This window comes from Cuculus canorus, chromosome 1, assembly GCF_017976375.1.
Source record: "Cuculus canorus isolate bCucCan1 chromosome 1, bCucCan1.pri, whole genome shotgun sequence".
Lineage (NCBI taxonomy): Eukaryota > Metazoa > Chordata > Aves > Cuculiformes > Cuculidae > Cuculus > Cuculus canorus.
In genome coordinates, this window is record NC_071401.1 from 74,877,549 (window position 1) to 74,894,599 (window position 17,051).

A 17,051-nucleotide genomic window follows, 5' to 3' on the forward strand; every position below is an offset into this window, starting at 1 on the left:
TTCTTTTTAAGTGCTTTGTGCCTAGAAAAAGTAAGCACAAGCAAGAACAGCTCAGTTTGAAAATTAACAAAAAGAGTACCTGAAAAGGACTGAAAATCAGTAAAATAAGGAATGAGCTCACCATTAAAAATAAATTGTTGTTTGATCATTTTATAAGGTAAGCAATAGCAATCAGTTTTGATTGTCGACATTTGCAGCGTGAAGTCCACTACAGATGAGTAGAATAATTATTTTCTTTGCATTTTTCTATCATTCAAGAGAATAATTTTGGTTTCAAAACTTTGTTTTTAAAAGAATATATAAGGAAGGAAAGGGTAGTATGGTTGTAATCCAAGTGATCTGAGAAAGTTATTTTAAATAGTTTTCATCATTCATCATTCAAAATATTAATATACCACAGAGTTTTCCTTTCTATATCATCCTTTGTAAAAGCTGTTCCTAGAGTCAGGTGATGGTAGCCAATTTAAACCAGAGGGAGGAAAAAAAGAGATGTTTTTCTAGCTAAGATTCGAAATGAGACTAAAATGGAAATTTTACATCATGTTGTGTGTGATCGCAGAGAGTTATGTCTGTACTTTGCCTGCTCCTGCAGATTTTTCAGGAAAGGTGAATGTAAGCTATTGTTCAATTTAACACTGAAGGGTGGAATACACAGAAAGTGTAGAAAGCTAAGCATGAATATACAGCCTGGGCTGTTTTATTCTGTTTTAAAAATAATTGCAGAAGACTTTAAGAGTGTAAAAATAATACATAGCTAGGCTGCCTACAGTTTGCCAGGAATACAGACTGCTAAGTTGCTGTCTTTTCCTGTTTCATTGTTGTCAAAGGCAAGTAAAATTTAAAACTAATGAGTCAGATCCTGAAATATCAGTCATTATTTGTAAATAATGCCCTTTTGTGGATTTTAAAATTTTCCTTCTAATGTTAGCCATTTGGATGTTTGCTTTGTGTTTCAAGCATAAGCAAAGAAAATTAATTTATATTTTAAGGAAAAAAAGGAATGCACGCAGCTTGAAAAACATTTAACAGCTGTAGTTTTAAAGACTATATCATGGGATTTCTGATCATATAATGGCATTAAGCACATCTAGTGATGTCACTAAACACAATTCAAATAAAGTTGAACACCACATAGGCATAGATAATAGAAGACGATCTTCTGCAATGACCTGTAATTCCTGCTCTGGTCCCCTGCTATTCCTAACCTCCAGAAATATAAAAAAAATTATGCTCCAATTAGTTTTTTGAAAGGAAAATAACAGCCACTCCTTCATAGAGTAAGTGCAGAGATAGACCATTTTGCTTTTTGTACCTCATAGCAGGGAGGCAGAGTTTGTGAGTGTTCCTTTTGTACTCGGATAATGTTCAAGATTTCTGTCCTGCTCTATAGTGATTTAAGAAAATTATACAGTGAACCTAGGGGCTGTGAAAGTGATCCAATATCTAGGTTTTAAAAAATGCAACGTGTGGGGATGGGATTCACCTTGAAATTGCTCTGTCTTCAGATTCCACAGGATGCAACAGTGAAACGAGAATTTATTTAAACAATACAGTCTCACTAGCGCTGTTACTAGGTTGAGATAGCTATACAGAAATAAAAGAAGTCTGATGCTTAAAGCTACCTGTGGTGTAGATCAGCTCTTAGACTTTTCTGTCTATTCATACTGTCCAGGCAACAAGCTGCTGTGATATGTGCGCAGAATTAGGATCTGGCTCATGAACTAAATAATCTCCCTGGCATAACTGTTCCCTGAAAAATACTGTAATTTGAGGATATCTGTAATTTTATGGCCTTATCCATTTCTTCTATTTTTTATTCAGGTTTAACTGCTCCTGCTTAACGATTTTCTGTGAACCATAGCTCTGATTATTAATCTTGACAGTTTCCTCCTAGGTAATATATAATCCCCTCCAATCTTTTAAAATCCTAATGACTGTGGTACATGGATACAGTCATCTTTTCTACAGAAGATGCACACAGTCTATTGACATCTACACTATCTTGACTCAACCATATTAACAATTAATCAGCGTACTGTTGGGTGAACTTAGCAGACATTCTGCTAAGTGATGGGTGTTTTAAACGTCACCAAGTAACACCTTTAAATGTAAATCTACATTTTCTTTAGATTTTTGTTTTGAAATATTGTAATTTTTTACCAGAATGTAAAGTTCCTCACAGCATCCTGAGATCTATGAGTGAATTCATCCTAATGCATTGAGTTGGAGAATTCAGTAACATACTTCAATTAGTACTTCCTTCTATTTAAAGTCTTTAAGCACCATTTTTCATAAAATATCATATATCTTCTCTGGATTCATACCTCAGAAATCAAAGCATACCTCACTTTGGTTTTGATTCTTTTTTAGTTATATCTTCACATAGCTGTGTGACACACTATCTAGACCAAATTCTATATGAGGACTCCTGCAAGATGCCTTTTTATCTCCTGCAGCTGTTATTTAATTTTGTTTCTGAACTAAATACATTTTATAAGCTGTGTCTAATACATATTACTACTGTGAGAAAGGTACTGATTGTAGGTGGAAAATCTAAACCTAGCAAATTAAAATAAGGATGAAGAAATCTAATGATAAGATTCTACCTACACAATGTTTAATATTTGGAAATTGAATCTTGCAGGGGGTATTTTTCTAAGAAGAAACTGATTTCTTAGCAAACAAAACTTTCATTTTCCAGGTGGAAAATCGATGAACTGGGAAGGAGGTATTCGTGTGCCAGGGCTTCTCTGTTGGCCTGGAGTGATACAGGCCGGTGCCTATATTGATGAGCCAACAAGTAACATGGATATATTTCCTACCATAGTCAAACTTGCCAAGGCACAGTTACCCTCTGACAGGTATGTTCTGTAGTTATCTCTGTATTAGAGAAAGTCTCATGAGTATTTTATTCATTCTGGTGATTTCTATTAAGATAAGGGTGAGAATTAAAAGGAAAGACTAGATTTTAAAAGCACTTTTTTGCCATTATTTACATTAGTATGTTGACTCTTTTCATGCTGACATATTTTACAGAGACATTGTACATAGATGCAGCTTAACTTGCATAACAAGCGTGAAGCAATGAGAAGATAAGAGAATACCACCAAGACCATCATGCTCTCAAATCAGTGCTAGAATTGTTTAGTGAAAGCAAACCCAAATGTATCAGAAAAGGCATGAGTGAACATGGTAGAAAAAAGAACTGCAAATGTAAATTATTTTAAATTTTATGAGCTCAACCTTCAGAGAATCATAGAACGGTTTGGCTTGGAAGGGACCTTAAAGATCATCCAGTTCCAACCCCCCTGCCATGGGCAGGGACACCTCCCACCAGATCAGGCTGCCTAAGGCCCCATCCAACCTGGCCTTGAACACTTCCAGGGATGGGACAGCCACGACTTCCCTGGGCCACCTGTTCCAATGCCTCACCACTCTCATCATGAAAAATCTTTTCCTAATATCTAGTCTAAACCTTACTCCCTCCAACTTAAAGCCATTCCGTCTCCTCTTATCACTACATGCCCTTGTAAATAGTCTCTCCCCAGCTTTCTTGTACCCCCCTTCAGGGGAAGGCTGCTATAAGGTCTCCCTGGAGCCTTCTCTGCTGCAGGCTGAACAACTCCAACTCTCTCAGCCTGTCCTCATATGGGAGGTGCTTGAGCCCTCTGATCATCTTTGTAGCCCTCCTCTGGACCTGTTCCAACAGTTCCATGTGCTTCTCATGTTCAGGATTCCAGGACGGAAGACAATACTCCAGGTAGGGTCTCATAGGTCTCATGAGAGCAGAGTAGAGAGGCAGAATCACCTCCCTTGACCTGCTGGCCACGCTTCTCTTGATGTAGCCTAGGATATGGTTGGCCTTCTAGGCTGTTAACACACATTGGTGGCTCATGTTGAGCTTCTTATCAATGAGCACCCCGAAGTCCTTCTCCTCAGGGCTGGTCTCAATCATGTCATCCCCCATCCTGTATTGATTCCCCTAACCCAGGTGTAGGACCTTGCACTTGGCCTGTTTTGTATCACAAAACACATCCAACTGCCAACTAGGCTTTTCTTTCAGGGATTTTTTTTTTTTTTGATCTCTACTAAGTTAGTGAAAATAATCTTTTACAGAGTTTTGCTGCCTAAGAAGAAAATCCACCAGGCTTCTAAAATTCATAAAGTGCTTTATTGACACTCCTACATCCTTGTGCTTTGTCTTGTTAAGGAGATACTCCAGCAGCAAGGTGCCTCCACCTAAACTGTGTTTCCATCCCTACTAAGTGGAGAAACTGCTGATATGCATATGCTTTGAACACATCTACCATACGCAAACAACTTTTGAGCACAAAGCTTCCAGAATCCTCATGGGGAAACCCAGTAGTAAACAGAGATGCTCTGCTAATGATGATTCACTGAATGCTTGAAGGAAATGACAAAGCAGGACATATGCAAAATATGAAAAATTAGTCAGGCTTATCCTGAGACATCCCCTTCAAGCAGCAACTCTGTTGAAGCTAAGCCATTCAGATTGTTCTTAATGTGAGCAGATCTTATGCACTTTGTTTTCATATTGCTCAAGTGAGTTATTTTGATCTCTTTAATAAGAATCCCAATATACTTGTGTAAATTCCACGTTCTGGTTGTTCCACTCTGACTTTTCTGTGTAGACTAGATGCCATAATTATGCTTCATGGTAAGTCATGGACTAGCTTGAAGCATTTTTAATCCAGCAGCTGAATTCCTATCACTCCACTGAATTCTTCCTAAGAAATAAGATAAATTAATATGATTAGTATTCAGTCACTGGGATGGAGCAAGTTAAAAAAGAAAGGAGGAGGTGCTCCTAGTTAAAGAAGAAAAATAAGTCATCAGAAAGAGAAGTCTCATATATCCCCCTGAAAATAGCAGCTGTGAGAATGTAAGAGTACTGGAGACACCCCTTCCACATCAACTTCCATATCATTTGAGACGCCTTCTACATCAGCTGGCTATAGAACAGAAAGTGTACAATACATGTGTATCTGTCCTGCTCTCAGCTTCATCATGAACAAGCTTGCAGGGGCAAGACCAGAGTGCATTACTTAGGCAAGGAAATATGACAAATTCAAAGTGGGAAAGGCTCTAATTCAACAGACCCCACAGAAAATGATGCGCAGAAAACAGACCCTTAGGAATTCCAGGATGCTTTCCAGCCCATCCTTTGAGAAATGTACTGCACAGAATAGTGCTGTTGCATACAACTGCTGCCAAGAATTTTGTAGTCATGCATAGCTCATGGCTTAAAAAAGTGAAATAAGTATCTATCTTTTAGTAGTTACACCAATGTGAAATGGGTTGGGTTTTTTTTTTCATGGTCATGAAAATTAACAGACATTTTTATACATCAAAAAAGTTTTTTATGAGATGTTGCTGAAAATGCTTGAAAAAGAATTGCCTACCAGTCTGGTTATCAGTAAAAAGTAATTTCCTATGAATCTTCTTGTAAAATTTGTAATTCACGCCAGGTCAAAAAGGCAGCTTGTGATTTCTCTCCGCCAGCTGATTTCAACAATTCAAAAGCTTAATTTATGGAAACATTTAAATGCCTTGTTTATTTTATAACTCCATTTTGGAGTAAATTGACTGACATCTTCAAAGCATGATCAAAATTGTCCAGTAGCATTTAGAGAGTTTTTGTATATGTCTATCTCTGTGTGTTGGGGGGTGTGTGTATGTATGTTGTTGATAAACACATATGTGAACATAGGTCATTGAATCATAGAATCACTAGGTTGGGAAAGACCTCTTAGGTCATCGAGTCCAACCATTCCTATCTGCCACTAAACCATGTCCTTGACTACCTTGTCTACCTGTCTTTTGAATGCCTCCAGGGATGGTGATCAACCACCTCCCTGGGCAGCCTCTGCCAGTGCCTGATGACCCTTTCTATGATTTTTTTATTTTTTTCCCTGATGTCCAGTCTTAACCTCCTCTGGCACCGTTTGAAGCCATTCCCCTTTGTCCTATCACCTGTCACCTGGGAGAAGAGGCCAGCACCGACCTCTCTACAACCTCCTTTCAGGTAGTTGTAGAGAGCAATAAGGTCTCCCCTCAGCCTCCTCTTCTCAAGGCTGAACAACCCCAAAGTTCATTTTCATATTTGAAATGACTAGTTCTGCCTTAAATTCTGTCATACATAATTTGCTGGACTGAATTCTTGCAATTAATTCTGGAGATGCTAACATAGCACAATATATACTTCTCTTGGTTTAGGGTTACATTGCCCAGACTCCTCATAAACAGCTTGAGCGAGTATACTTGGAGGACTGTGTGGTAGCGATGTATTAAGTATGTCTGGTCACTGTCTCCAAAAAAAAAGAAAAAAAAAAAAGGAAAAGGATAAAAATGAGTCGAGGAAACAATGATTCCTAATAGCAAAGTGTGAAATTAATGTTTTCTTTAATAAGGTAAAAATCAAAGGGGGAAAGCACCTGAAAGACTTTTCTCTGAATTCGCCAGCTGGAGGTGGCCATAAAGACTTATTTTTTTTAAGCAGTACAAATGCAGTTATACTATCTTATCAGTAAAGTGAGGTTTGGGTTACTGTTCTGATTTTGAAATGCTTTCTTACTCAGAATTATTGATGGACATGATCTGATGCCCTTACTTCAAGGAAAAGTTACGCGATCCAAGCATGAATTTCTCTTCCATTACTGTAATGCATATTTAAATGCAGTGCGCTGGCATCCAAGAAATAGTAAGTAAACTTGCCTGTTCCTGTTTTAAATATTTCATATAATTTTTATTGCAGCTTGAAAAGAATCAGCAAAAGGCCTTAGGCTGTGGTAACAAATAAATTCTTTAAAGTGTCTAGCTTTTTTCCTTCCTTTTCACTTTTCTTTTTGCTAGAACACACCTAGTCACCATTTTACTCTTGGGATTAGTTTGTTGCTATGCATTAATGTTGCATATCAGTGCAATACAAACACAATATGGTATCTGAAACTAAGGGGTTTTTTAAACTTGCCTGAGAGTCTGTGTTGCAGAAGGAAGTAGTCAAGATTCGTGATTACGTCTTTTTAAAAATGTGCAGGTAATAGGGTGGCTTGCTGAATAACAACACATGCATGTTGTCAGCCGGGCCATTGTTATTATTGGGATAGGAAAGTATAGGAGAATCATGAAGTCAAACTTGTAATTGTTTGATATATGAATGCAGTATTATAGTATCCCTTTGCATGCTTTTTATGAAAGACACAATTTCACTTGGTAAGCCAAGGAAAAAATAATTTCCCACTGATTTGCACCTTTTTAACTAATAGCTCCCAGTTTGTGGTAATGACTTCCACGTTAAACAAAGCCTATTTCCCTTTCTATGAAATTCTCTGTGTTGGATGAAGTCAAATGCACATTTGCCTCATGTCAGTTAACACTCGATAACTTGTGTTACAGCTTCAGAATGATGACCCTAAACAAACTTTAGCGTAGCACTTTTTGGTTTAAATACGTTGGAAAAGGACTTGCATAACACTTAACGTGTAAACTTAAAATTAATTGAAAACTTTGTCTTCTTGGTCATCTGTGGGCTGACTTTGTACCTACCGTGGACTTTGAGCTAGGAAAAGGGAAAATATTAAATATAAAATTTATTTGCCTATATATCTTGCATTTGATAAATAAACATAAGGAAGGAAAAAACAATTGGAAGATGTGGTAACCTAGTACAATTTTGTATCTGAGGCTGGATGAAGTTATTCTGTGTCATGATGAGGAAGGGAGTAGGCAGAGCTATAGGCAAGCAGAGAAGCTGTTATTCTCAAACATACACCTTTGAAAGATGAAGTACCCCTTGTCTGAGGAAAGTCTGCCTTGTTATTCACTGAAGGGGTGTTTAATGATAAATGAAGGGGGTACATGGTGAGGGACTAGTCTATTGTATTTACTTGAGGGCCAACAATGTAGATTGTGATTCTCCTTTTATCCTTTCTCCAAGGCAATCAAAAGAGAAAGCCCATTCAGAACATGGCTTTAACATGTTCATAACAATGGGCTGGTTTTTGTATGGAAGGGTTTTTGATATACTACCTTGTCAGCCTATGTTGCAGTATAAGAGTAGGTGACAGCCAGATATTCCTCTCTACTTTCTTTTGTACCAGTCCCCTGAGAGTATTCAACATCATCTCTCTTATTCGCCCAATCTCAGATCTTCAAAAATGCGTTATCCATGTAAACAATGCAATCATATTTGAAAAGATATTTGTTGCAGTCAGCTAAAGGATTTTCCCTGTTTATCTCTCTCCCATGTGTTATTGTTGAGGTAAATATACTTGTGTTACAGCTAAACACACCTGATGTTATCCACAATGCTGTGAGTACTCATGTGGAAAAATGAGTATCGTAGGTTTTTCTTCTGACATCTCAGCATCTCTATATGAAGCAACTGATAAGTTCAACGTGCACTAAATTACTAGTTTGAGTATTATTGTCTTCTAGCCTTCCACCATAGCTTGCTCTTTACGGCTAATCTAAGGACCTAATTGTCCAACTGTTCTGAGACTGCGTTATAGATTGCTGATCCTTTCATTAAGTTTACAATTTCTATTCATTTTGGAAACTTTTTGAGAACAAAGCAGCAACAACTAGAACATTTACAGCTGCAAAGGAAATTGTTATCTATCTATTTATTTAGTAGCTAAAGTACAATCCATTCAAAATAAATGGTAAAACGCACATAGTGCATATATGTACTTGTTAATGCATATATTCTCATATTTCTTACTGTATTTATTTTCTAGGATGTCTTAGTTTATATGTCAGCCTCAGGTTGCATATTCCACATTTTTTCCTAGATACTGGAGGTGTAGGATTAGATTTGATCCTAAGGAAAAACAAATATATGAGGAAGTGAGAGGGAAGCAAAAGTTCTTCAGTACTTTGTTGCCCTGACTCCATGGTTCCTTTAGTAACTTTCTTTGCCATTGTTAGTTTTCCACTGTGCTTCAGTCTGGGAAAAAAGAAAAAAAAAATTAATTATTCACTCCTAGGCTATATATATGAAACAGGTAAATTTAGTGTATGTGAAATTTATAGTACATCCACACATTTCCTTTGCTTGCAAGCATCTAAAGTTTGACTTAAGGAGGTGTGTTTATCACATCATCTAGAGAAGGTTAGAAGCTCCAGAGTGAACAACTACCATTTGACACCTCTTTATTTAGAGGCTAAGTATTCCTCATATCTGTACACATCTTCATTAAGACATATTAGTTAGGTCAGTTGCTGCATTCACAATATTATTTCCCCTTCACCAACCCTTGGAAGGAGGATGTGTGCCATGTAATGCTCTTCTCAACAAGCACTTCAAAACTGAAGCCATATCCTTTGTAAAGAAACATGAGGAAATAAGTCTTTGTTTCTTCTACCCTTGTTTCTCCTTCTTAGCCACAGATAATAAGCTAACACAGTTTTCTTCAACATCTCTCTGATTAATTTACATTTTGCCTGATGCTAAACAATAATGCACATTAATCCACACATTCTGAATTAAAAAGGAATGAAATATCAAGCAATTTCTTTTTTACTCATGATTTGCGTCTCCCTCTCATAGGCTCATTCATGATGATACTTGTTACCACTCGTTATCACTTGTTACGTGCCTTGGAAACAACCATGAGGAGTCCTTGGAGGATGATTTCCTGTTATTTTGAAACATTATAAATAAGTGTAATTTAATTGATTTGTTAAAATATGGAGAGGAAGACATGCTCGTACAGAGTCAGCAACATACTATGATTTCCCATTATCGATGCTTATTCTCCACAGCTGCTTGGTGTACCATATAAATACCAACACAGGAAAGCAACACCTTTGGGACAAAAAATCCTGAATTGTGTAATCATCCAGGGTTTTTTAATCATTAAACATCTACATTTAAAACAAAGCAGGTGTAGGATTTGCATTTGCGTTCTTGTTCTGAGCCAGCCAAAGTTCTATGTAGCTTTCTGTTAATTGTGTATGTCAGATTATGCTCTGGCTTAATTTAACTCTGATCACATGTTGTTCTGCTAGCGCAAGTAGACCAGCACTTGTATGTTTACTAAACTAATAATTTAACATAACTGAATACTAAAAACCCATGGAGAACTCTATCTCCAGAACATCGGCGGCATATGAATCAGTACTATTAAAAATGCATTGCTATGACAACTTAATTATAAGGAAAGAATTCACCAGATACAGAGCAAATCTACAGTTGAATGGAGCTATGGCATCTTTCAGACTTCTCTGATTGTGCACAAAATTTTCATTTGATAAGGAGGAAATATATTGTAATCCTGTGTAATATACATTGATAAATGTAACGCAATAGAGTCTGTACTCTAAAGAAATAATAATCTTCACAGTGTTTTGGTACTATTATCTAAAAATAAACTAATGTTTCTGATAAATGCTAGAAGGACTATACTAGCAGCACTTCACCTTTTCTATTTCAAAATGGATTTCATTATTCAGTGGAAATGTCATTCAGTAAACAAAAAAGAATGAGACTTGCTATGGCAAGTTAAATTGAAGCACAGTAGACGATAGAATCAAACTACCTTATCATGCACAAGTAATGACTTTTAAAGGAAGGAGAAGTTCACTGAAAAACTTTACATAGAAATTTTCCACTTTGCCTCACTTGACAAATAGGATACATTTGAATTAGTGTTTAATCTGAATTTCTTGTCTGTTGTGATCTTCTGCAATTACTGAAAATAGTTCCATCAATTTAACCAATCAGGTTTTTTTTTTTTTTTCCTATGTTATTGTAGAATACATATCTATTGTGATTCCTGACTGTTGCAATGTCCTCCAGCATCCAACTGTCTACAGTATTTCGTGAGAGAGATTTTGGTTTTTTGACTAGGGGTAAGGGGATCTTCTTAATCATGCATCTATCCTTTCCTGCAGTATCAGCTGTTTCAGGTCAAAAACAAACAGAAAGAAAATGAGAGGAACATTTTCTGGTTTGCAGCTTTCAGATTAGGTGTGTAAGATAAATTTACAGCACAAGGTTTTTCTTTGATATGTTCCTACCGGTTCTTTTTGACTAAAGACATTGGAGTCATCATAAAGAGAGGATAAAAGAGGAAAACTCTGCACAGAAGGGCCATTTTTTAGTAACTTCTGATTGAGACAGTATAGCCATTCTTGTGAAATGGAATTAAAATATGATGTATTTCTGAAGAAATGAAAGGAAGAAAAGGAATACCTTGAACTTTTCCTTACCTCGGGAAAGGATTATGATAGGCATATCTTAAGGGATAATAAGGGCTACCTTATTAATAAAAAGGGCTTGCATTATTTACAGTGCCATTCATAGCTTCATTCTTGGTAATATCGCATTGAGTCTTAATAGTTAAAAACTGTAAACAATGCATATGCTTAAAGAATGCTAACTTGTAAACAAAATATTTTTTCCTGAGAAACAGTAATACAGATACCAGGCAGGTAGCAAAAAATAAGAAACTTCTATGAAGTTCTATAGAACCAGCTTAAAATTCTTTTTTCTAGAGTCACGTTCTCAATATGAGGGTAGTCGATGCTAGTGGTTGTCAGTAGCAAATGGAAATAAATTAATTTGTATGTGAGAGAGATTTTGGAGTGTAAGTGGTGTCAATATACTTTTATTTGAAAATGCCAACCCTTTCTTGTTCAATCCTCTTGGAGCTTTTAAGAAATATGATCATTCAGGCGTCCATGAAGTAAATTAATAGTTCTATTTTCTCTAAAGTACAAAGTATTATAGATATAGATTTTTTTTTTTATGTTAGAGGTATCTTTTAATATTTCTTCTATTTTCTCTATAAACAGGAAATTTCAATTCATACATTTTCTTGTAAATGGGTTTCCCACCCTCCTTCTCATTACTTTCTTAGTAATAGAAGAGCAATTTTTTCATTGTATTCTTTGCCATACAGTGAATGAATGCTGTACTAGCTTCATATGTAAACAATAGGACATGCCTGTCATACCCAGTAGATCCACTGGCAGAACCCTTAGCCTTGCCTAACTTTTTTTCATTCTTTACTTGTTTCCCTAAGGAGCTTTTTCCATTTAGGTTTTACTTACTTTCTCTTTGGTGAAGAAAGGACTTGGAGGATGCTGTTACAGATTAGTAAGGATTCACATTGATCCTGAGAATCCCAGCAGTTATATTAACTTGCTTTCATTGCTTAGAAATCCAAAAGGAAAGTAAATTTAATAGAAGTTTTATCCAGAACCTTCTTCTTTTGCACAGCATTATCAAAAGGAGAGCCAATGCCACCATGTGACTATAACTGCTGTCAAGGAAACCTTTTACTTTCTTACAAAGAAATATATTTTCCTTAATCAAATCTTATCATACCAACTTCATGTCTTTTTTCAGGAAAGAATAGATAGGAAAGGATAAGAAAGAAAGAAAGAAAGGATCAGCATTTGAAGGAGTAAGATTTTCCTGTTGTTGGAAAATGTTTTGCTTTCTAGGTAGGAAGAATAGACTTCTTTAGTCATAGTAAAATTGATGTAGGAACACTTTTGTCTCAGAGAGCCATTCCTCCAGTGAAAGACCATGGTAAACGTCTTTTGACACTGACATACACATATACTTTCAGTAACCATATCTTGGTTCTTTTTCTTCATATAAAAATAGTAAGCATAACATGCTAGTCTATTGAACCTAAGATATCCTGACCTAAATTAGTAATGTTCTTAGTGAACAGAGAGAGGTTGACAGGTTTCAGTGATCATATAAAGGAAAAGACATCTAAAGTAGCTAGTTCAGTATTATTTAAACATTAGCTTGAATGGCTTGCTGTCATATATTATGTCATGCACTTCTGACAGTACAAAAGAAAAATCTTTCAGATTTTTTCTCTGCATACTACACAGCTAACACTTAAATAGAAAAAATATCTGAGTTAGAACAACTGTCTGATAACTTTTTATCTATTTATAAAGTTAGAAGAAAAAATATAAATAACAACAACTACATAAAAGAATAGATAAGAATGCACTGCAACTTTCAAAAATTGATTTCAGTTTACTAAGTCACATAAAAAGTGGGTCTTTAACAATTTATGGAGCATTACACTTCCAAAAATATCTTTAACTCACTGTTGGATTTGAGCCTGCAGCATTCTGCTTGTTACATTCAGAACATAGTGCTTATTCATCCTAATTCTAAAATCGGATTCAAATGGCATATGTTGTCTTAGGCAATCTTCTTCAAGGAAAGTAGTTAATGTATGTGCAACCCACACAGAGTACTCTGTGTCCCTCAACCTCTGACATCCTATTACTCTAAGAAAATGAAGTATTTGTATAGAGAAATTCCCTAGAAAACTGACTGTCAAGAGCAAGATGACTTTTCAGTACGCTTTAAAGGACTATTCCATGAAAGATAAAAAAATAAATATAGAAGAAAACAGTGGGTTCTCAGAGGGTGAGTGCACTTGGACAATATGCTGGAGACCAGTGTGCATCTGTGGATGATGTGAATTCTGTACTGTGTAGGTGCTTCTGAACGTAAGTCCTGATCCGTAATTTAGAAAGCCAACACAACCAGAATAATCAGCGTAAAAGTCCGCCTGAAAAAAGCTCATGCCTCAGTACGAGCAGTGACTTTCCTGTCAATTTTGGACAGATTTTTATTTGGTCTCAAACTATTAGAGGATGCATAATTCATTACATTTTTCAACTATCTTTTGTGAAGACATATAGACTTTTCTCAATCTATATTAAAAGGCAGAAAAAACATAGCTTTTCAAATTTGTTTCTCTAAGAACAATTTGTTGTTCTCTAAGAAATTTGTTCTCTACAGATTTTGTAGCTGGATTTGTATAAATATTTTTTTAAATGGAAAGAGGCTGCATTTCACTAATAATTTTTGTCATAGTTGTTTCAGCGATGTATTAGTAGAAATGCAAAGTCCTTGAAGTAGTATAGAACAAGTTCCTACACATCATGAGATTTTTCACATTTATTCAATGATTTATTGAAAATCTAACCAATGATTTATTGATAATAATTCTTCACCTGCAGTTCAGACATATTCATCAGAGTAGTAAATATAATGCATATATATTTATTGACTCCATGGTCTCCTAGATGTGGGACTCTGATGCAAACACGCGTGAGACTCACTCACCCACTCCTCTTCAACACTAGCATTTAAAAGCAAAATATTTTTCTAGCATTCATAGTAGGAAGGAGAAGTTAGAAGGTATGATACAGTCACAACATTAAAAGTCAACAATAAAAAATCATTAAGTTCATGATACTTTAGTAATTAGAATTAGCACCAGTGCAATATAGAAAGGCTGACTCTTTCAGTATGAGGAAATGTTAGTCCTCCATAAGATAATTTTGTCCTTACCAACGGTATGCTAATTTTTCATTTACAACCTTACAACCAGTCTGTTGTACATTAATTTTGAAATGGTGTGATATCACAGAAACAATCTTGTCAATCATCTCACTTGCTCAGTGAGAAGAGAAGAGCCTTTAAGACTCAGTAGAGTCTTCAAGATTAACTTAATTATATTATCTAGGGGCTCTTCAATGCGAAATTTCACTCTGTAGCTCTGATCTATCCATATTATCCCATTCAGTGACAAGCAGAGATTGAATCTCAGTCCTAAAAGCATTACTGTTACCTTAACATCAGTTCTTGATTTCAAAACCATTTAGCCAGCACAGCTTTGCAGTTTAGGCTCAACAACATCTTGGTTATTGCGCTGCTACTGATTCCTAACTAAATGTAATTCTCTATTCTAGCCATTCCTTATTGAATTGTCATTTTGGAAGGTTTGAGTTTAAGTTAATTCACACGTTTTTCTCTTTTTTTTTTTTTTTTCAACAAAATGCCACCTCCAATTCCAAAATATCTAAAAATGGTGTCTCAGCACTGTGGAGTTTCTTTTGAAAACACTTTTTCACCAATCCTAGAATGCTATGGGAAACACTAAAATTAGGACTCATTAGTTCCTCATGGCCACTGTGTCTTAGAACTGCAAATCCTCTAGTCTAACTTGGGGGTAGATCCACATTTTCCCCTGCAGCTAGCCATGGAGGCACGTTCAAGCCCTTTCTTTACTATTTTTCTCTGTATCTCAAATTATCCCTATATTCACCCTGCAAATGGGGATTCATTGCAACTACATTCCTATTTGCTTTTAATCACCTGTTACTTTTTATTCTAGACAATGCTATGTTGTATTAGGGGAAAAATGCAATTCCTGCCTAAAGTATATAGACTGTGGATATTAAGGCATTTATATAAAAAATGGAATTTACCGTAGCATTTCTCTCTCCATTTTATGCAGTATACCTAACCTAGACAATAACAAAATGGGTTTTTTGCATGAAAGCTCATCCCTTTTTTTTTATCTATATCTGTAAAATATGACAGATTTATTTTCTGTTTTTTTCAGAGCTTAATCCCCAAACTTAATTTTGATTTTTGGAGTATTACATAAAATTTTGAAGTTGTGGGTTGCAGCTTATAGAGGATGATACTGACAGTTCTATAATATTGAGTGGTAAATTGCTTGTAGTATTTATAGCTTACAATGTTTTTTGGATTCTAAAAACAATGCAGTTGCTACAAAAGCCAATTTTCAGCTGTAGCCAGAGGCTCTAAGAGCATATATCCTTATGATTCAGAAACAAGTGGAGGCCGTGAGTATCCAGGTTAGTTTTCAAAAAGCAGCTTAGAAGAAAGCCAAAGATAAACAAAACTTTTTTTTCCAGACAAAATCAGTTTCATCCATAAGGACTATTTATATATATATATACCATGAAGACATGAGGTTGTGCGTGTGTGGAGAAACATGTTTCATAGGAGTGAAGATGATTTGAATTGTGCTGAGAGGGAAATTTTGCCATAAAAGTTTGGATTTTGCTAACACACCTAAATATCATCTGGAAGAATTGATCCTAACAGAGCTCGTCAGCATAAGAAGACTAAAGCTAGAATCAAGTGAATGAGGGAAAGAAAAAATATAGCTGTTGTGTCATGCTGAAATTGATGGTTTGGTTACCTGACCTTTTTAATCAAATGTAGAAAGCACATGTGATTGTTTGGAGTCCTGTTTGCACTGGTCACTTTTAAACTTTGAAGGAAAACTTAGAGGCTCCATGCATTATTTTGATTCTCATTGTCTATTTTTATCTTTTTAGTACCAAAAAACTATTAGTAATCTTTAGTTTATATTTAGTTGTAGAAAATGCATTATGGTACTTGGAATATGGATTGTAGTAAAATGAAGTACATTATGAAAAGGGGATTGTGACACTTGAAATAATTTGATTATGACATGTAAGTTTATCAAAGTTAGCAAAATCTGCAAATAAAATTATCTTACTGAATATCATACTTTGACAGTTTGCAAGATTTTCAGAAGGATAAATCTGCAAAGTCCATTAATAGGCTAATCTTAGCACAAAAGCAAGTACTGAACACAAATGTCTTGAGTTTCATTTCGCAGACAATGGGAACAATCACTCAGTGGATAGAAAAGCAACTTGAACTGCAAAAAGTTGTACAAGAATACAGGTTGTTTATTCCATCTGCTTCAGTTAATTCAGCACTGCTCTAGACAGCAGACAACTAAACACCACAGCTGTTCTCTTGGTTCCCTTGCCAGCATGGTGAGGGGGAATAGAACTGTAAGGGTAAAAGTGAGAAAACCCATAAGTTGAGATAAGAAAATATTAATAATTGGAATTATTATTAATAATAAATAAAAAAATTGTAACCAAAAGGAAAATAATAAAAGGAAAGAGAAATAAACCTCAAGAAATACAAGTAATTAAAATGAAAAGCAATTTCTCACCACCAACTGACAAATGCCCGGCCAGTCCCTGAGCAGCAGCCCCCTGGCCAATCTCCCTCTACTTTATATGCTCTTCCAGCTGCATCATCTCCCAGCTTCTTGTGTGCTGCCAGCCTACTCACTTTTGGGGTGTGGTATGAGGTGCAGAAACAGTCTCGATTCTGTGTGAGCACTGCTCAGCAATAACTGAAGCATCCCAGAATTATCAACACTGTTTCCAGGAGA

At 35.8% G+C, this 17,051-nt stretch overlaps 1 protein-coding gene across 12 annotated transcripts in view; it reads left to right on the plus strand.

Moving 5' to 3' along the window:
• The window catches only part of STS (steroid sulfatase), a 105,092-nt gene that overhangs the window by 69,829 nt on the left and 18,212 nt on the right, over window positions 1–17,051 (plus strand). For all 12 annotated transcript variants that reach the window (XM_054061571.1, XM_054061545.1, XM_054061581.1 and 9 more), the window contains 2 exons: window positions 2,702–2,861; window positions 6,600–6,721. In XM_054061571.1, the coding sequence (XP_053917546.1) occupies window positions 2,702–2,861; window positions 6,600–6,721 (282 nt within the window). The remainder of the gene's footprint in view (window positions 1–2,701; window positions 2,862–6,599; window positions 6,722–17,051) is intronic.